General features: G+C 32.5%; 2 protein-coding genes across 2 annotated transcripts in view; one reads left to right on the top strand and one right to left on the bottom strand.

The window, feature by feature from the left end:
- Nucleotides 1-633, bottom strand: part of LOC134693708 (prohibitin-2-like) — a 36,014-nt gene extending 35,381 nt beyond the window's left edge. Inside the window, exon 1 of the mRNA XM_063554611.1 lies at nucleotides 411-633. Within this exon, the coding sequence (XP_063410681.1) occupies nucleotides 411-540 (130 nt within the window). The 5' untranslated portion in view covers nucleotides 541-633. The remainder of the gene's footprint in view (nucleotides 1-410) is intronic.
- Nucleotides 631-21,226, top strand: LOC134693709 (large ribosomal subunit protein uL29m-like). The gene is made up of 5 exons (XM_063554612.1): nucleotides 631-821; nucleotides 13,534-13,634; nucleotides 14,863-14,923; nucleotides 17,236-17,332; nucleotides 20,821-21,226. The coding sequence occupies exons 1-5, from the start codon at nucleotides 685-687 to the stop codon at nucleotides 21,220-21,222; spliced, it is 798 nt and encodes a 265-aa protein (XP_063410682.1). The 5' UTR covers nucleotides 631-684; the 3' UTR covers nucleotides 21,223-21,226.
- Nucleotides 21,227-21,292: the final 66 nt, after the last annotated feature.

The following is a 21,292-nucleotide window of genomic DNA, read 5'->3' as shown; positions in this document are numbered from 1 at the left end:
CTTTTCATATTCTATATGGATCTACCTCAGGGTGCATTGGGATACTTCAGGGAGTTAAAATATCCATATCTACGGATATAAACGTAGAAAACTTGTATTATAATGCTAAAAAATATAGGGTACGACTTAGTAGAAGTACGAGTTGGTAGAAGTACGAGTTGCCGAAAGTACGAGTTGGCTGAGTACGAGTTGCCGAAAGTACGAGTTGACATGTATCCAACTCATCAGATGGACAAAAATACAAGTTTTGCCAACTAGTTGCCGTTATCCATGATTTTTCTATCATTTGACAATAGTAGTTAAATGTGACATTATCACAGTGTGTACAATAGAGAGACAATTTTTATTTGTTTACATAACTGAAATTATTATAATATAAGGTGACCCTTTTCTGATGTAACATTTCTAACCAGTGTAAAATGAATTTGCAATTCCAAATAAGCCCCCAGCGGCTGCTAAGAGGCCTAAACCAGCTCCTGCAAATTTGCCTCCACCGCCTTTCATGCGGCCAAGAGCTTCTCCCATTTTTTTAGGATCCATGGTCAGATTTTCTTTTATTAGCCGGTATCTTGACTTTCAGAACATGTGGTGTAAAATCTCGTGTCATCTAAGTCGCGAGAGTGTTTTAGAGAATGTAAATATAGTGAAGCGTCTGAATGACATTGACGAAAAAAGAAATGAAAAATGTCTTTGACATATAAAAACATCAGAACACTTAGTAATGCCACTAGGCAATTAATTAAGACATCATTACATGGTGTTAGTCTTCGTTCTTCCTCAGCTTTTAATGTTCAACACAAGAGGCCGACTATATGTGACAAGTATGAATAACTTATGAAACAACTTTTATTTCAGTTTCAGTTTACAAAAATGTACATCCCAGCTGACTGTAGTTTAGTTGTGTTGTGTGTACAGATCTTCAGCAATCTTCTTGGTAAAGCCTCCTCTGGCAACAAATCGATATGGCCCATGTCAATACATCCTAAGTTGTCCTACAAGTTTTCAAGGTTGCATTTTGTGTGCCATCAAGTATGACAGATTAATGTATGTGATTTTAAATGTCCAACAGCATGAACAGTGACATAATTCGATATATGACATCACTTCAAAATTACCTTTACATTTGGGTCCCATTGTTAATGAAGAAAAACGTAATATTGTTCAATGAGAAAGTATAATGTACTTTACCCTCAGCCGTCAAACAGTCATTTTTGGCTACTGTTGTGACTGTTAGCGTCAAATTGGTTAGAATTTTACTGTTGTTTGTCGAAATACATGCATCTTAATCATGATTCATCAGAGGTCTCACTGAAATAGTAATTGTTACTGTCATTTTTGGAAAAAAAAATAACTTGATTCATAAAAATCCATGGATTTTAAAGGGAAACTTCGCATAAAAATCAAAAATTGATATTTTGTCCATTCTGTATAAAAATGCTTAAATTTATAGATATAAAAGTTTTATTCCGCTAGATAAGAGATCACCATCGAATTTAAATTTTGAGTATCAGTTCTCTGCGTTCCGCCATTTTGTCATATCGGAGATTGAAAATCACGATATATATATGTCTATAAAACACAAAGGAAACTACAGTAACCGATGTAGTCGTAATTGTGTGTCGATATCTTGTCAATCGTACGGTTGTTTTATCTGACTAACTAACTTGATACGGAAAGTGTTTTTTTTTTTTAAATAACCTTATAGCCTGTTATTTTTAAACTGTTAATATTAAAATTAGTTAAAAAATCAAAGTTCAAATCATACATGAAAGTAAGTCTTCCGTGAAATTGTTTTCGAAAATCTAATTCGATCATATTTCTTTAAAGTAATAAACTTTATTCAAATAAATTCGGATCTTCCCTCATCTGATCATCAGCATGGCTAAAGGAATTACTCCCAAAGGTATTGTGAGGGGTGTGAGGTGACACGTACAGGTATTCAAGCGATTTCCTGTCTGGCTTGCAAGTTCATGCATCGTTTCACTTCTGTAGGTAATGAACTGATGGCCGATAACTTAACTTTCCATTTTGAACTATCAGGTGCATGTTTAATATACATCTCTGTCTTGCGTGTCCGAAAGTGATATAATACACTGGTACTTAACTCATACGCTTGTTTATAGATAACATTTCTGGTGTAAAGAATATTTTTTATAAAAATATAAAAAATACCCCACCAAAATAAAAAGATTTAAAGAAATAAAAATCTGTATACATATTTTTTCCAGGGGTTAATTTAGGAAAATGTAATATATTCTCGTTGTCAATAGCAAAGGACAGATTGGAACATACCAGAAATATTGATTTTATTTTTTAATTTAAAAAAAATGTACGCTCTTGTCGACTATTCGTTATATGCCTGGGTAGAAAGTTACGGAAGAACTATAGCGCAATTTAAAATATATTCATGTATACATTGAACATTAGAAAGAAACATGCATATTGTGTAAATTGGGGTAAAAGTTTTGTAAATAAACTAGTCCACGTATGCCAACAGTATATAATCAACGAATTTGATAGGCTAGCCTATTGTATACCAAAAGTAGAAGAAGAAGAAAAGAAACAATATTTGATTTAAATACAGGTCGATATATAACTTGCTCTGGTTCATCGAAGTTATGAACATAGTAAAATCACAGATTTATATATCATTTAGATTGTTCTCGAATAAAGGAAGAAATTCGTCATCATCACAATTGTTCCGACATTCATGTAACACATATGCAACTGGACGTACACTAATAATCCCCCAGGGATGTGAATATTTTCTAGGAAAACTATTGAGTATTAAAGTTTCAAATCAATTTTGGGATTTATTTTCTTTCTTGATATTCAATGACAGCAAATTTAAAGAATAAATGGCTTGTCCGCTTTAGGGGTATTCTTGACAGATGAACAGACTTATAATTACATTCAAAAATAGGGAAAGATTACATTAAATTCGTTGTCTTTTGTTTTTAAACATCTTTGGTCAAATAGAAGACTATTTTAATAAGGACGTTCCCTATTATGAATAAATTTGGCGTTTTTCACACTTGAAAAGAATATCTATTCGTAATTTTCCGATTCCATTCCAAGAAGATCCGATCCTTACATTTCCTGTCAATTTTTTAAAACCTCTTAAGTACAAAAGTATTTTTTCTTTATTCATACATATTATATTCCGCTTCGGTAGAGTTCAGATAGTTTCAGATATTAATTAATACATGGCTTTCAAAAGTCTAAATGTACATGTAAGTGTTCTCGTATATTTTTTCGCATAATAAAGACAAATAAAAATGCGTTGGTAAAACTATTTCTAATTTCTAAGTTCCCTTTTTTATGAAACATAAATCAAGGACAAGAGGTGTATATCATTTCTTTCTGACACATGAATTAAGTTCCCATCTTTAAACGAAAATTGTGTATTTCTAAGTAAATTAACTTATTTGAATTCAAAAAAATAATACACATGTACCACCAAATATAATTAAATAATTCCACGGCGATCTATTTTTATTTGTCACCAGCTTGAATATGTATTTTAAATATGTGTATTAAATGCTCTCTTGTTTTTTTTTCAATCCACTGATCCCAATAGACAGTCACACCTGGCAAGGTGTGCCCTAGAGGCGTGGTTAAATACTGGAGTGCAAATAACAATTTACCTTTCAACAAGCCATCTACGAATATTCATTCCAAGAAGATCCGATCCTTACATTTCCTGTCAATTTTTTAAAACCTCTTAAGTACAAAAGTATTTTTTCTTTATTCATACATATTATATTCCGCTTCGGTAGAAGCCATCTACGAATATTCTTGCCAGGTGTGACTTTTTATTGCCACAGACATCGTATAAACCTATTCATAGCAGAGATACATGTAGTAAAAGGTCAATAAGAGTACACCAATATATTGTCTTTACAATTGTTCTTTAATTTGTTCACCTTATCAATATTAGTCCGAAAATGCATTAAATAAAATTAAATTTATAACTGTTTGTGTTGTCTACAAAAATAATTCGAATATATACGTTTAACATAGAAAATTTATCTCATGAATATGTACAATTGCAAGTCTGTGCGTTTTATCTTCTTATTATCGGATGGTTATTAGATAAAGCATAAGTCATCGTCACGCTTATGTTTACGTTAAAATATGATTAAAAACCCAAGACTTTTAATGATTGTATTTTAAATCCCGGCATGCAAAAACCAGGAGAAAATGTTTTTCGCACTCTAACTTTAGTAAAAGTGAATAGAAATCTATGAAATTTTAACACAAGGTTTATGACCATAAAAGGAAGGTTAGTATTGATTTTGGGAGTTATGGTCCCAACATTTTAGGAATTAGGGGCCAAAAAGGGCCCAAATAAGCATTTTCTTGGTTTTCGCACTATAACTTTAGTTTAAGTTAATAGAAATCTATGAAATTTTGACACAAGGTTGATGACCACAAAAGAAAGGTTGGGATTGATTTTGGGAGTTTTGGTTTCAACAGTTTAGAATTAGGGGCCAAAAAAGGGCCCAAATAAGCATTATTCTTGGTTTTCGCACAATAACTTTAGTTTAAGTAAATAGAAATCAATGAAATTTAAACATAATGTTCATGACCACAAAAGAAAGATGGGTATTGATTTTGGGAGTTTAGGTCCCAACAGTTTAGGAATTAGGGGCCAAAAAGGGACCCAAATAAGCATTTTTCTTGGTTTTCGCACCATAACATTAGTATAAGTAAATAGAAATCTATGAAATTTAAACACAAGGTTAATGACCATAAAGGGAAGGTTGGTATTGATTTTGGGAGTTTTGGTCCCAACAGTTTAGGAAAAAGGGGCAAAAGGGTCCAAAATTAAACTTTGTATGATTTCATCAAAATTGAATAATTGGGGTTCTTTGATATGCCAAATCTAAATGTGTATGTAGATTCTTAACTTTTGGTCATGTTTTCAAATTGGTCTACATTAAGGTCCAAAGGGTCCAAAATTAAACTTAGTTTGATTTTGACAAAAAATGAATCTGTTGGGTTCATATGTTGAATCTAAAAATGTACTTAGATTCTTGATTATTGGCTCAGTTTTCAAGTTGGTCCAAATCTGGGTCCAAAATTAAACTTTTTTGATTTCATCAAAAATTTAATAAATGGGGTTCTTTGATATGCCAAATCTAACTGTGTATGTAGATTCTTCATTTTTGGTCCTGTTTTCAAATTGGCCTACATTAAGGTCCAAAGGGTCCAAAATTAAACTAAGTTTGATTTTAACAAAAATTAAATTCTTGGGCCTCTTTGATATGCTGAATCTAAACATGTACTTAGATTTTTGATTATGGGCCCAGTTTTCAAGTTGGTCCAAATCAGGATCTAAAATTATTATATTAAGTATTGTGCAATAGCAAGTCTTTTCAATTGCACAGTATTGTGCAATGGCAAGAAATATCTAATTTCACAATATTGTGAAATAGCAATTTTTTTTTTTAATTAGAGTTAATTTTCTTTGTCCAGAATAGTAAGCAAGAAATATCTTATTGCAAGAATTTTTTTTAATTGGAGTTATCTTTCTTTGTCCAGAATCAACTTAAATCTTTGTTATATACAATATTGTATATTCACTTTTTTCTACCAACTGATAAATTTAAATAATCTTTACCATTCAGTGATAACAAGCAGTTTTTTTACATCTTAATATTTATGATGTATTTAAATGAGTAGTTATTGTTGCAAACTCCATTAGAACATTTTAATTGAGATTAGTTTTGGAATAAGGGAAAGGGGGATGTGATTAAAAAATTGGGTTCAATTTTTCTCATTTGAAATTTCATAAATAAAAAGAAAATTTCTTCAAACATTTTTTTGAGAGGATTGATATGCAACAGCATAGTGAATTGCTCTAAGAGAAAACAAAAATTTTAAGTTCATTAGAACACATTCATTCTGTGTCAGAAACCTATGCTGTGTCAACTATTTAATCACAATCCAAATTTAGAGCTGAATCCAGCTTGAATGTTGTGTCCATACTTGCCCCAACCGTTCAGGGTTCAACCTCTGCGGTCGTATAAAGCTACGCCCTGCGGAGCATCTGGTTACAATAGTATCTTTGACAGCTACATGTATAGACTAAAGAATTAAAAACAGAGAACCCAACCAAAATAAACCATTCAACCAAAGGTCATTGGGTCTTCAACACAGCGAGAAATCATACACCTATATACATATATATAGATGGAGCCCAGAGAAGGCCCCATTACACAACGTTCATTAGATCGAGAATATGGACTCCATTCTATGCTCCAAAATATAAAGATGAACCAAAATTAAAAAAAATATACAAGAGCAGCAAAGGCTAAACGTTCCTGGTTTAGGTAACACACAAAAATGTGTCCGGTTTTATGCATGCCCATCATTTCCCCTTCATCTCTAGCCAATGTAGACATATATAATTTTAGCGTACATAATTTTGAGTGTCACTGCCAAAGACTTAATTTTGCAGTCACCTCTGCAGCTGCCCCAAAAAAAACACTATAAACGAAATCTGCAGAAGGGACCCGATCTTTTACATATATGTACTATAGTTTGTTTCTACCTTTACGTTTGATATTGGACGGTGCATAGTAATAATAAAACTGCAAACCATCCGCTGTATTTCAAAAGGCTATCTGCATCTTCAGAAAATACTATACATAGTGATTATGTAAGCAATCCATTTTACTTTTACAAGAGACTTAGATGAAGTCCAAACAAAAAACAAATAAACAATACTGTATATAATTATATAAGCAATCATTCCAAAATGTTAAAAAGTTACACCAAAAAATTCAAATAGTTTCGTTTCCACATTTTTACGCAATTCCACTTTTGTAACTCGCAACTCAACTTTCTTAACTCGCAAATCGACTTTCTTAACTCGCAACTCGACTTTCCTAACTTGCAACTCGACTTTTGTAACTCCCAACTAGACTTTTGTAACTGGCAACTCAACTTTTGTAACTCACAACTCGACTTTTGTAACTCGCAACTCGACTTTTGTAACTGGCAACTCGACTTTTGTAACTTACAACTCGACTTTTGTAACTCACAACTTGACTTTCTTAACTCGCAACTCGACTTTTGTAATTCGCAACTCGACTTTCTTAACTCGCAGCTCAACTTTTGTAACTCGATACTCGATACTCGATACTCGACTAAAAGTGAATCTCCCAAAAATTACTATTAACGTCACTTGGCAATTTTGTTTAACCATTATTAGTCATGAAGGTACCCTCTTTAATGTTTTGAGCAGTGAATAACACTTTTTTTAGAAGATTATGCATAGATAAGGATGTTTGCTACTCTATTTTAGAATAACAAGCTTTTTAAAAGACTTTTATAAATGAATTAAAAGTATATAAAAAAGCTGAAAAAAATGAAAGGTTTGTGTGAGTGTTTTTAGATATAATTATAAGCTATACATGTCCAACTATCTCCGTCATAACATGACTTTTACTCTTAAGTTGTATATCATTAATGGCTGATAGATTATCAATGAAAGTGAACAGGGTACATAGATAAAACGGTCATAACTTTTTTGTTATAATGTATATTTTCCCTCCCAACCCCACGTTTTACAGTTTGTAAATTTTGAATATGTTTTAAGTTTCAGTTCAGAAATATGATTTTGTGCTTCGAAATAAGTTTGAAAATTGAGGTGACATAGCCACACAGTTGACATCTTAGTTAAAACTCGACAACAATGGGACCTTTTTGTAAAATTAATTTTCTCAACCAATTTATTGTTACTAATTATATATCCTCCCAACCCCGAAAAAGATCAACAACATATTCATTTAAATGAAATCGCAAACCATATCAGTTCAGGTATTAAACTTTTTGCTTCGAAATTTGTTTGAAAAACTCATATTTTGGCAGTCTTCAGCAATATTTTCAAAATGGTGGCCACTGTTGAAGGTTCACAACGACACGACATGCCGGTATTCAATTAGTTATAAATCAAAAAGTCATATTTCATTAATTTATCAAAGTGTGTCTTTTTGTACTTAAGAAATTTCTTTTTTCACATGTTCTTCAATAAATTTATTATAAACAGTCTTTCACAATAAAAATAAAGATTTACATGCACCGACCATGCAGTTTACATGATTATTGATAGCTTGAGGCGACATGGGAATATATATTTTTGAAAGAGGGACGAAAGATACCAAAGGGACAGTCAAACTCATAAATCTAAAACAAACTGACGACGCCATGGCTAAAAATGAAAAGGACAAACAGAAAAACAATAGTTCACATGACACAACATAGAAAACTAAAGAATAAACAACACAAACCCCACCAAAAACTAGGGGTGATCTCAGGTGCTCCGGAAGGGTAAGCAGATCCTGCTCCACATGCGGCACCTGTCGTGTTGCTTATGTGATTACAAATCTGGTTAAATGTCTAATTCCGTAGGTCAAATTCATGAAAGGAAAGGGGATTGTAGTTACAACGTAAGGAACATATCTGATATCATTTGTGAAACGGTTATTCCATAACGGTCAACCAACTCGTGATGGCGTCGGTAAAATTTACGAAGGGATGATTTCAACTTCACCATTTGGAACTCTTGGTTTAATAGCTTCCTTGTGAGCAGTAACCCTCTATCAAGAAAATCATGATAGGAAATGCAAGCACAGGAATATCGTATCAATTGGGAGATATATACCCTGTATATGCAGGTGCTACTGGAATGTTGCTACTTAGAAATGGAAAGTTCACAATTGGAAAGCTGAAATCATCTCTTTTGTCGTAAAGTTTTGTCTTCAACCGACCCTCATTGTCAATTTCTAGATGTAAGTCAAGATATGAAGCCGACTTAACTGTATCTGTAGTATCCTTTATCTCCAATTCGATGGGATAGATGCGTTCCACATAGTCACCAAATTTTGAATTGTTTAGTGAAAGAACGTCATCTATATAGCGGAAAGTAGAGTTAAAGGATATTGCTAACTTCCTATCTTTCTTCCTAAGAAGTTCCTGCATGAAGTCAGCCTCATAATAATAAAGATACAAGTCAGCTAGTAGAGGGGCACAGTTTGTTCCCATTGGGATGCCGACAGTCTGTTGAAAAACACGTCCTCCGAACGTAACAAATATGTTGTCAATCAAGAAATCAAGCAGCTTGATAATATCGGTTTCAGAGAATTTTTTGTTTGAATCAGCGTGATTTTTTACAAATTAGGATTTATCCCTTCCTAAGACAAGATACTTGTATTTTCGTTGGCCATTCTTTTTTATGAAGCAAAGTAATATGTACGATGAAAATCCAAAAATTGTTATATGCATGTCTTTTCAATAATTGTCTAACCTTAATGCAGCATAGAATTAAACATTGTTTCCCTCTATTAAAGTGTATACATGCTATTTGTTTTGATAAAATTTCGAAGTTACACATGTTACATTTCACCAAATGGCAACCAAATAATTTTCAAACTTAGACAATGTTCGACACTTATTTTGCACATGCAAATAATTTAATAAGATTTAACTGTTTGTATTGCAATTGAGGGAGCTACCATTTGATTTTTATGGGGGGGCTAGGATGAAAAATTTTGTCCTGCTTTTTTTTTAGTTGTAATCTCTGTCCGGCCTTTTTATTTTTACTCTATTCGGTCCTGCCTTTTTGTTTACTAGTTAATCCTGACTTTTTTTACCCAAATTGTCATCCTGCCTTTTTTTTTGACAAGATGCTCATCCTGCCTTTTTTTTTTACTCAAAACTCCCCCCCCATAAAAATCAAATGGTAGCTCCCTAAATATGAAACGTTATTGTAACTTGTATGATTATTAAGGATAAAGCTAGATTGTGGAGATATTAATTAAGTCATGAACGTGATCAAAGAAAACAAACATGGCAAAGTGGCCTAATCACGATGTAAGTTTTGACAAGACCTAATATATATATATAAGTATTATACAATTGTTTATGAAATCATTTTATGATAATATTTCTTATCATCGAAAGGAAACCACAGATGGATTGTAACAAAGATGAAATATCTAAATATATAGTTTTTGAAATCATTACACAGGTAACCAGTACATTTGACATAATTTTAATCAAACCAGTCATATACAGAGTTATCGAACCTAATTATGACTGGAATAGTTGCATATAAGAAAATTTGGCGGGAAATAATTCTCTGGTAGACATTTGTCATATGTGAAAAAGAACAAAGATTTTACAGGATTTTTCAAATTTGGCTTTATAAACTAAAAAATTATGAAAAGAAAAATAGGGTTTAGCAGTGATTTTTTTGCAATGGCACTTTTTTTTTTGTACATGGATTATTTCAGACGATTCTGGATATTTGTGACAATGTGCACAATATTATAGATTTTCCATAGGCAGAATTTTAAGTTCTGCGACAAATATTTAAATACAATCCTAATTCAGACCTGTATCAATCGTGAATTTTGAGTCCATGTTTGCCTCAACTGTTCAGAGTTTGACCTCTGCAGTCGTATTCAGCTTTGCTCGGCAAGCCATTTATTCTATGGTACTCTACTGTCCAACTCAATACAAATGGTTAAGCTCAGTCACTTGCTTAAAATAGAAACATGTTAAATATCACTACACAGAGATTTTAAGCTCACCTGACCTGCTCACATCACTTGGCGTCCGTCGTCCGTAAACTTTTACAAAAATCTTCTCATCTGAAACTACTGAGCCAAATTTAACCAAACTTGGCCACAATCATCATTGGGGTATCTAGTTTTAAAATTTTAAAAATAGAACATAGGGGTAAAATGCAGTTTTTGGCTTATAACTCAAAAACCAAAGCATTTAGAGCAAATCTGACATGGGATTGACACATTGTTTATCAGGTCCAGATCTATCTGCCCTGATATTTTCTGATGAATCAGACAACCCATTGTTGGGTTGCTACCCCTTAATTGGTAATTTTAAGGAAATTTTGCAGTTTTTGGTTATTTTCTTGAATACTATTATAGATAGAGATAAACTGTAAACAGCAATAATGTTCAGCAAAGTAAGACCTACAAATAAGTCAGCAAGACCAAAATTGTCAGTCATTCCTTTAAGGAGTTATTGCCCTTTAAAGACAACTTTTAACAACTTTTCGTCATTTTTTGTAACTCGTACAAAAATCTTCTTCTCTTAAACTACATGGCCAAATTTAACCAAACTTGGCCACAATTATCATTGTGGTATATAGTTTTAAAAATTTGTCTGATGACCTTGCCTTCCAAACAATATGGCTGACATGGCTAAAATTAGAACATAGTGGTAAAATGCAGTTTTTGATTTTTATCTTTGAAACTAAGACATTTAGGGCAAATCTCTCAAGATTTTAATGTCCATCAGAATAAGATCTATCCCCTCACAAATTTTCAGATGAATCGGACAACTTGTTGTTGGGTTGCTGCCCTAAAATTGATAATTTTAAGGAATTTTTTCAGTTTTTAGCTCACCTGGCCCAAAGGGCCAAGTGAGCTTTTCCCATCACTTGACGTCCGGCGTCGTTAGCTTTTAGAAAAATCTTCTCCTCTGAAACTACTGGGCCAAATTAAACCAAACTTGGCCACAATCATCATTGGGGTATCGTATTTAAAAAATGTGTGGCGTGACCCAGTCAACCAACCAAGATGGCCACCACGGCTAAAAATAGAACATAGGGGTAAAATGCAGTTTTTGTCTTATAACTCAAAAACCAAAGCATTTAGAGCAAATCTGACATGGGGTAAAATTGTTTATAAGGTCAAGATCTATCTGTCCTAATATTTTCAGACGAATCGAACATTCCGTTGTTTGGTTGCTGCCCCTGAATTTGTAATTTAAAGGAAATTTTGATGTTTTTGGTTATTATCTTGAATATTATTATAGATAGAGATAAACTGTAAACAGCAATAATGTTCAGCAAAGTAAGATTTACAAATAAGTCAACATGTCCAAAATGGTCAGTTGACCCCTTCAGGAGTTATTGCCCTTTATAGTCAATTTTTATCTATTTTTCCTAAATCTTAGTTATCTTTTACAAAAATCTTTTCCTCTGAAACTACTGGGCCAAAATAATCTAAACTTGGCAACAATCATTTTTGGGGTATCTTGTTTAAAAAATCTTTGGTGTTACACCTTCAACCAACCAAGATGTCCGCAATGGCTAAAAATAGAACATGGGGGTAAAATGCAGTTTTTGGCTTATAACTCAAAAACCAAAGCATTTAGAGCAAATCTGATATGAGGTAAAATTGTTAATCAGATCAAGATCTATCTGCCCTGTAATTTTCAGACAAATCGGACAACCTGTTGTTGGGTTGCTGCCCCTGAATTGGTAATTTTAAGGAAATTTTGCTGATTTTTGTTATTTTGAATATTATTATAGATAAAGATAAACTGTAAACAGCAATAATGTTCAGCCAAGTAAGATTTACAAATAAGTCAACTTGACATAAATGGTCAATATTAATTGACCCCCTCTTTTATAGTCAATTTTTAACAATTTTCATAAAATTTGTAAATTTTTACTAACATTTTCCACTGAAACTACTGGGCCAGGTTCATTATAGATAGAGATAATTTTAAGTAGCAAGAACGTTCAGTAAAGTTAGATGTATAAACACATCACCATCACCAAAACACAATATTGTCATGAATCCATCCTCTTCCTTTGTTTAATATTCACATAGACCAAGGTGAGCGACACAGGCTCTTTAGAGCCTCTAGTTGGTTTATATTATCTTGTATACTATTATAGATAGAGATAAACTGTAAACAGCAATAATGTTCAGCAAAGTAAGATCTACAAATAGGTCAACATGATCAAAATTGTAAGAGGACTCCTTAAGGAGTTATTGCCCTTTATAGTCAATATTGAACAACTTTTCCAAAACTTGTACAAAAATCTTCTTTTCTTAAACTATGGGCCAGATTTAACCAAACTTGGCCACAATCATTACTAGGGTATCTATTTAAAAAATTGTCAAATGACCCCACCTACCAACCAAGATGATTGACATCAGTAAATACAGTAACAGGTGAGCGACACAGGCTCTTGAGAGCCTCTAGTTTGTTTACACACAACTTTTGTTGACCCATCTGGCTAAAATTTAAAAACAAGAGGAACAAATATCCTTTAGTTCAGTTCAGTTAATTGTGATATCAATCACAGAAGTGGATCCAGCCATTTATAACAGAGGGGTGGGAAGGGGTTGGAGGTGTTCCTAACTCATGATAAAGGGCCGGTTCCAACTATATGTCTCCATTCAAATGCATTGATCTTCAGAAAAAAAGGGGGGAATCTAACCCCGGAACCGTCCCACTGGATCTGCAACTGAACGAAATGCAGAGGAGGTTGTATAAGTGAGTGACTGTGACTTGTCACCTTTTTTTCCAATCCATGTATCATATTTATGTAGGCATTTATTTATGTTTCTGAATATAAATACATGTATTGTTTACACTAACTAAACCATATTAGGAAGAGGGCTAATCTGTAGTACTGTTGAATTATGTATTTTTCTTTTATATTGAATAATACAATTTGTACATATTGTATGATTTTAGGTGTATATCATGTTCCAGTTTTCATACATCAAGCAAGAATTATGATTTAATGGAATTTTTCGATGACAGGGCTAACTGGAAAGAGAAAGAAATTAAAACAGGTAATTTGTTAATTACATATGTTGCAAGAATTACTATGTTTTCCGAGTGAAATGAAAATCGATCATAGATTAGAAATATTACAGTGAGATAAGGGAAAAAAAGTGGGCAAAAAAAAATGACTGTATTGAGATTTCTGTGTCATTGATTGTTTTGATTTGTAGCCTGTTGTTTGTCTTTTTGTATTCTTTTACAAAAAAGAAGACATGGTTTGATTACCAATGACAACTCTCCACAAGAGACCAAATGACACAGAAGTATATATATTTTTATTGCAATGGTTTTGTCAGTTTGTCTTCACTTTGCTACCTTTTGCCTCTCTGCTGTAAATAAACAAAAATCAGCAAAATATTTGAAAATGTTTCTGAAGTGTTCTCTTTTTCTAGTTGGTGTCTAAATTTGCCAGTTTTCATCATACCTAATTGACTCTCTTTGCAGAACTTGCCAATTAAATTAATTATTTTAAAGATCTTGGAAATATTTGCCACTCGTGACTGGACAGAGAAAATGATAACTATTTAACCAATTGTTTCTTTCTAAAAGAGAAGGAATGTTCTATTTAAACATACATGGTACTAAGGGAATGCATTTATAAGAAGGGCAACTGTCTATACATGCTATGGAGGCAAATTAAAATTTTACTTACATTTCCATTATGCAAAATCATTAATGACACCCATTCATAGATCGAGTGCCTGCCCTCAGTCCAATTTCTCTTTTTATAGAACAACCTTGTATTAAATTTGAATAATAAGACTGTTTCACCTCAAACCGCCAACAATGAAAACTGGCTGCCACGAAATAGCCCAAAAGCAGTGCTTAAAAGTGGCTTTAAAACATAAAAAATCAATCAAACATATATGATAAATGGGCAGTAAAATAGTTTTTAAGAAATATTGTTGAAGTTCAAGAACATCCCTTTGAACAAACAAAATTTAAAATTTTTATCATCTGACTATTCAAAATGTTTCAACTCAAACAAATAAAGGAAAGTAAAACAGTTTTTAAGTTATAACCAAACAGTTTAAAAAAACTATATGAAACTATGTCATATATTCAATGGATAAGAGTTGTCTCATTAGCAATAACAAACAATGGAAGTTTTTAACGACCTTGACTATACAGCCCTTGGATTAGCAATTATACCATATCCTATAATTTTTATTCCATAGAAATTAAAATTAATTTTATTACACAGATTAAGTTCTATGTAATCACTTTCTTTTACAGGTCGACCATGGAATATTGAGGAATTAAGGATTAAGAGCAATGAAGATTTACATAAATTATGGTGTGTAGAATTCAATCATACATATTCATACATCTATTTCCTTACTGTATATTCATTTATTTTAAATGGGTACCAATTTCGTGGATTGAGGATTACGTTTATTTTCTCGGATATCTACAGGATATTTGATATCCAATAAATCATTAGTATTTCTACAACATTGTGCTGGGCATACTCTTGTTTTCATGGAGTTATCAAATTTAAATAGGACCACCCGTAAAAAAAATGTGTTTAAAAATTGTCTACTCATGCCTTCTTGGGTTAGGAAGCTAGGTAAGGATTTGTCTCTGACTTACAACAAAGATTTAGACATGAAAACAATGTAAGAGCAGAAAATGAGTTGAGATGATTTGTGTGATCAATAATTTTCCATTAGGCTGCTCTTCACTAAACTAGGTAGGTTTCCAGTAGGCTGCTGTTAACTAAACTAGGTAGGCAACATCAAACAATTTTTCCAATGAATAATAATGAATCCACAGTTTTATAATAACATTTGCTTTTTGGCATTGAATGTTTGTCCCTAATATTTTACTGTGCATTTGCATTCAGGTATGCCAGATCAAATTTATTCCTTCTTAGTGTGTTAATTTATGTTTTTTGATTGAGTTAAGCCTTCCAATTGATATTTTATCATGTGGTTTTTCTATGTTGTGATGTTATGCTATTGTTTCAGAAAAAGGGAGAGGTTTGGTACCATTAAAAAATTTAATCCTGCTGAAAATGTTTGCACCTGCCTAAATCAGGAATCTGATGTACAATAGTTGTCGTTTGTTTATGTGATTTATACATGTTTCTCGTTTCTCGTTTTTTATATAGATTTAACATTGGCGTAGCTTGCATGTATGCTCAGATGCTCAAGCATCCACATCATTTTGACAAAAATAAAATAAAAATAGCAACAGTTTAACTCGGAAGTATCCAAATGTAACAAGGCTGATGATATGATGATAACTTCCAGTATTTTCAAAGCAGTATGCCTAGTCTTTCATTTAAGATGATTTAGTTTTACTTTAAGTAAACAAGATAGTTGAATCGCAGAATAGTGTTCCAAGTTTGAAGTTAACTTTTGTTCGTAAAAAGGTCTTCGTCATCGGCTAAGGCAAGCGGAAAGGACTGATACGCAGACCCGTGGACATGTTTCATCTACAATCATGAACCTAGTGGAGTGATGGCTTCTAATTTAACTATAGCAACTAACAAATAAAACACAATATCATGATATCGTTTCTTGTGACATGGTAAACGACGTGATAAAAATAAAATCAATTTGCAATAGATCGTGATAAGTCCGAGGCTTATGAATTCCAGTTTCTATCTAGGTTCAAGTACTAATTTTATTTTCAATCAGTAAAGAACAAAGATCCAATGTTCCACGCCATGCACATTATATGTCATATTTTATCTATCAAAGGGCAAGGAACAAGGCATAACTAAAAAAGCACTTTTTTTCTTTTCAATACCTTAAGAGAAATAAAAGCTTCACAGCAAATGAAATGTGACTTCCATTACAATTTATATTTCAATATTTGATAACGACTTATTTTCGAAATTGTCAAAGACATTGCTTAAGATTTGAATTCACTTAATCTAACAAGAATTCACGGTACACATGAGAGTGCTAACAAGACCAGACAATCCGACGCCCGGTATTTTTATGTCTCTGTAACGCGTTTAGCTCAGTAATAAAAAAATCAAAAACCCAAGGTTGTAGACTCAAATTCCTGGAAAGAGAAGTCACTTCAGTTCCTATATTCCGAAGTTCCTAAATTATACTGAAGAGCCGCTGTAATGGGGTCTGTTTTTGATACAAATGTATGTCAAATATAAGATTGGGTGGGAAACTTTACATCAAATATTTATGAATTGAATGATGATAGTTTCGAGGAAACAATAAAATTTGGTTAAAAATATAAATATATGAATTGGTGGATATTTTGAATTTAAACAAAAATCTAAATAGTGTCGGATTCTGGAGGAGTACATGTGCTTATATTTTTCTGCATAAAAAGGTCAAAACAAATTTTCAACTCGCTATGCTCGGCTAAACATCCACATCATTTCAACCCTGGCTAAACCACTGGATTAGACTTGGTTTCATGTTTGAATGGTTTTACACTAGTAAATTTTGGGCCCTTTATAGCTTTTTGTTCTGTGTGAGCCAAGGCTCCGTGTTGAAGGCTGTACATTGACCTATAATGGTTTACTTTTATAAATTGTTATTTGGATGGAGAGTTGTCTCATTGACAGTCACACCACATCTTCCTATATCTATGAATTGATTTACTGTGTACAATATAATCCTTCTATTCCAGGTATGTCTTACTAAAAGAGAGGAATATGTTGTTTACTATGGAACAGATATATGATGATGAGGTGCTCACAGTCCCTAATCCTGAAAGAAAGTGGAAGGTATCTTCAATTAATTTTTATGCCTACCTACGATCACAAACTTACTGCTCTCTAACTACACTTCTACAACAGCAACAACTAAACCACGATTGTTTAGAACATGTTCAAAATTTGACACATTCATCACAATCTTGAAGACCTTACCACAACCTTGATACAAACTTATTGCGATTTAAAAAATTGCACTACGATTGTCAAAATTTGCATTTTTTTCATATCGTAGTTCAATCGTGGCCTAGTATGACTGCAGTATTAGGAAGACACAAGAAAATTTGTCAACTGACTTGCAACCTTGTACACCAGACATGCATTTGTTTACTTAAGATTTATCATTGGGCTCAAATTAAAAAAGATGGATGGCTTTAAAATGCTTTTACAAAAACAAATTTGGGATCGTATAATGGTATGATGTTGTTGTCTGCCTCGTCGTCTGAAACACATTGATTTTTCCGGACAATAATTTAAGTTTAAGTAAATGGATTTGATTAAACTTTTGAAGAATTTTATATACCACAGACAGAAGATTGGGATTGATTTTGGGGATGATGGTCCCAACCGTTTAGGAATTAGGGGCCCAAAAGTGACCCCAAACAAGCATTTATCTAGTTTCAAGACAATAACTTTTGTATTAGTATTTCAATTGCTCTGAAATTGTACCACAATGTTTGATACCACAAGTAGAAGGTTGGAATTAATTTAAAGGTTTATGGGGCAAACACTTTAGGAATTAAGGAAACAAGCACTTTTCTGGAATATAACTGTTGTGTAAGTGTATGTATTTCTCCGACATTGTGCCACAAGGCTCCATATAACAAAGGGAAGGGTGGGATTGAGTTTGAGGTTAATTGCCCAAAACATGTAGGAATAAGGAGCCAAAAAGAAACATTTTTCTAGTTTCCAGACAATTACTTGTGTTTAAGTGTATGGATCTCTCTGAAATTATACTACAAGGTCCATACTACAAAGGGGAGGCTGGGATAGAGTATTGGAGTAATTGCATTGAGTGGGGTTTCAATAAGTTTGGGGGGATTTTTAGTTAACAATTTTTTTAAGGGAGTACCGGTAAATTTATTATTTTTTTTAAATTTTTCAAAATTTTTGAAAAGTTTCAAGACGAAATCTTTAATTGCATAGTATTGCACAATAGATTTGTTAGATCTTTAACCACATTTATTTTGTTTCAGAAACCTATATTATGTCAAAAACTCAAAAATCGCAATCCAAATTCAGACTGTATCAAGCTTGAATATTGTGTCCAAATTAAGCCCAACTTTTCAGGGTTCAACCTCTATGGTCATATCAGGCTGCCCTCAGCGAACATTTTATTTTTTGTTTGGATTTGTTTTAATCTTTTTGCATGTTGGGGCCTCTTTTAGCAGACTTTATGGTATTTGTTTTTATACGACCGCAAATTTTGAAAAAATTTTCGTCGTATATTGCTATCACGTTGGCGTCGTCGTCGTCGTCCGAATACTTTTAGTTTTCGCACTCTAACTTTAGTAAAAGTGAATAGAAATCTATGAAATTTTAACACAAGGTTTATGACCATAAAAGGAAGGTTGGTATTGATTTTGGGAGTTTTGGTCCCAACATTTTAGGAATTAGGGGCCAAAAAGGGCCCAAATAAGCATTTTCTTGGTTTTCGCACTATAAATTTAGTTTAAGTTAATAGAAATCTATGAAATTTTGACACAAGGTTGATGACCACAAAAGAAAGGTTGGGATTGATTTTGGGAGTTTTGGTTTTAGCAGTTTAGGAATTAGGGGCCAAAAAAGGGCCCAAATAAGCATTATTCTGGGTTTTCGCACAATAACTTTAGTTTAAGTAAAAAGAAATCAATGAAATTTAAACATAATGTTAATGACCACAAAAGGAAGATTGGTATTGATTTTGGGAGTTTAGGTCCCAACAGTTTAGGAATTAGGGGCCAAAAAGGGACCCAAATAAGCATTTTTCTTGGTTTTCGCACCATAACGTTAGTATAAGTAAATAGAAATGTATGAAATTTAAACACAAGGTTAATGACCATAAAAGGAAAGTTGGTATTGATTTTGGGAGTTTTGGTCCCAACAGTTTAGGAAAAAGGGGCCCAAAGGGTCCAAAATTAAACTTTGTTTGATTTCATCAAAATTGAATAATTGGGGTTCTTTGATATGCCTAATCTAACTGTGTATGTAGATTCTTAACTTTTGGTCCCGTTTTCAAATTGGTCTACATTAAGGTCCAAAGGGTCCAAAATTAAACTTAGTTTGATTTTAACAAAAATTGAATCCTTGGAGTTCTTTGATATGCTGAATCTAAAAATGAACTTAGATTTTTTATTATTGGCCCAGTTTTCAAGTTGGCCCAAATCGGGGTCCAAAATTAAACTTTTTTGATTTCATCAAAAATTGAATAAATGGGGTTCTTTGATATGCCAAATCTAACTGTGTATGTAGATTCTTCATTTTTGGTCCCGTTTTCAAATTGGCCTACATTAAGGTCCAAAGAGTCCAAAATTAAACTAAGTTTGATTTTAACAAAAATTAAATTCTTGGGCCTCTTTGATATGCTGAATCTAAACATGTACTTAGATTTTTGATTATGGGCCCAGTTTTCAAGTTGGTCCAAATCAGGATCTAAAATTATTATATTAAGTATTGTGGAATAGCAAGTCTTTTCAATTGCACAGTATTGTGCAATGGCAAGAAATATCTAATTTCACAATATTGTGAAATAGCAATTTTTTTTTAATTAGAGTTATCTTTCTTTGTCCAAAATAGTAAGCAAGAAATATCTTATTGCAAGATATTTTTTTAATTGGAGTTATCTTTCTTTGTCCAGAATCAACTTAAATCTTTGTTATATATAATATACAATGTATATTCACTTTTTACTACCAACTGATAAATTTAAATAATCTTTACCATTCAGTGATAACAAGCAGTTTTTTTACATTTTATTTACAGTTTATTTTATGATGTATTTAAATGAGTAGTTATTGTTGCAAACTCCATTAGAATACTTTAATTGAGATTAGTTTTGGAATAAGAAAAAGGGGGATGTGATTAAAAAATTGGGTTCAATTTTTCTCATTTGAAATTTCATAAATAAAAAGAAAATTTCTTCAAACATTATTTTGAGAGGATTAATATTGAACAGCATAGTGAATTGCTCTAAGAGAAAACAAAAATTTTAAGTTCATTAGAACACATTCATTCTGTGTCAGAAACCTATGCTGTGTCAACTATTTAATCACAATCCAAATTTAGAGCTGAATCCAGCTTGAATGTTGTGTCCATACTTGCCCCAACCGTTCAGGGTTCAACCTCTGCGGTCGTATAAAGCTACGCCCTGCGAAGCATCTGGTTGTCATTGTTGACAGCTGTTCTGTGACTTTTAATTGCTTAAATCAACTTTTTGATAGTTGTCTCTTGTGTATTCATACCACATCTTTCTTATTTTTATATCAGAACATGTTTTTTAAGTTTAAAAAAACTATTTCCAGGTTGATGAATCCATGAGGAACATAGTGGAAGTAATTCAAGAAAGAGAGCGGGCAATTAATATGTTGGAGACGGGTGAAACAGGGGATCCAAAGGTTAGAAAGGTCATGAACTTTCTAGGAATGATAGAAGACCGAACAGAAAAAGAGTATTTGGTTCCAAAGTCTGAAAATCCTGAGTACCAATTACTCCATCCAAAATTTGAGAAGTGGATGATGAAATATTTGAAATTATACAATGAGAAACAATTAGGAGAAGAACAACAATTGAAAAAGACAAAACAAAAATATCATGAGAGGCTGAAAAAGAAATTCCCACACCTTACACAAGAAGAGTTAGAATTAGGATGGGAGCAAAAGCAAGAAGAGGCCAAGAAGTTTTCTAGTTACAATAAATATGATTAATCAATTGATATTCAAAAAAAGTTATTGAATTTTGATATATATGATGAAAATCTTCATGAGGTGGTGTTTC

This window comes from Mytilus trossulus, chromosome 12 (assembly GCF_036588685.1).
Source record: "Mytilus trossulus isolate FHL-02 chromosome 12, PNRI_Mtr1.1.1.hap1, whole genome shotgun sequence".
Lineage (NCBI taxonomy): Eukaryota > Metazoa > Mollusca > Bivalvia > Mytilida > Mytilidae > Mytilus > Mytilus trossulus.
Note: the sequence above shows the minus strand (reverse complement) of the source record. Positions and strands in the feature narration are given on the sequence as shown.

Excerpts from the sequence above, each read along its gene's own strand:
- LOC134693709 (XM_063554612.1), top strand. The coding sequence starts at position 685 with ATGTCTTTGACATATAAAAACATCAGAACACTTAGTAATGCCACTAGG. Across the intron at positions 822-13,533 it reads AGGCCGACTATATGTGACAA|GTGTATATCATGTTCCAGTT; the intron begins GTATGAATAACT and ends GTATGATTTTAG. Across the intron at positions 14,924-17,235 it reads GAAGATTTACATAAATTATG|GTATGTCTTACTAAAAGAGA; the intron begins GTGTGTAGAATT and ends CTTCTATTCCAG.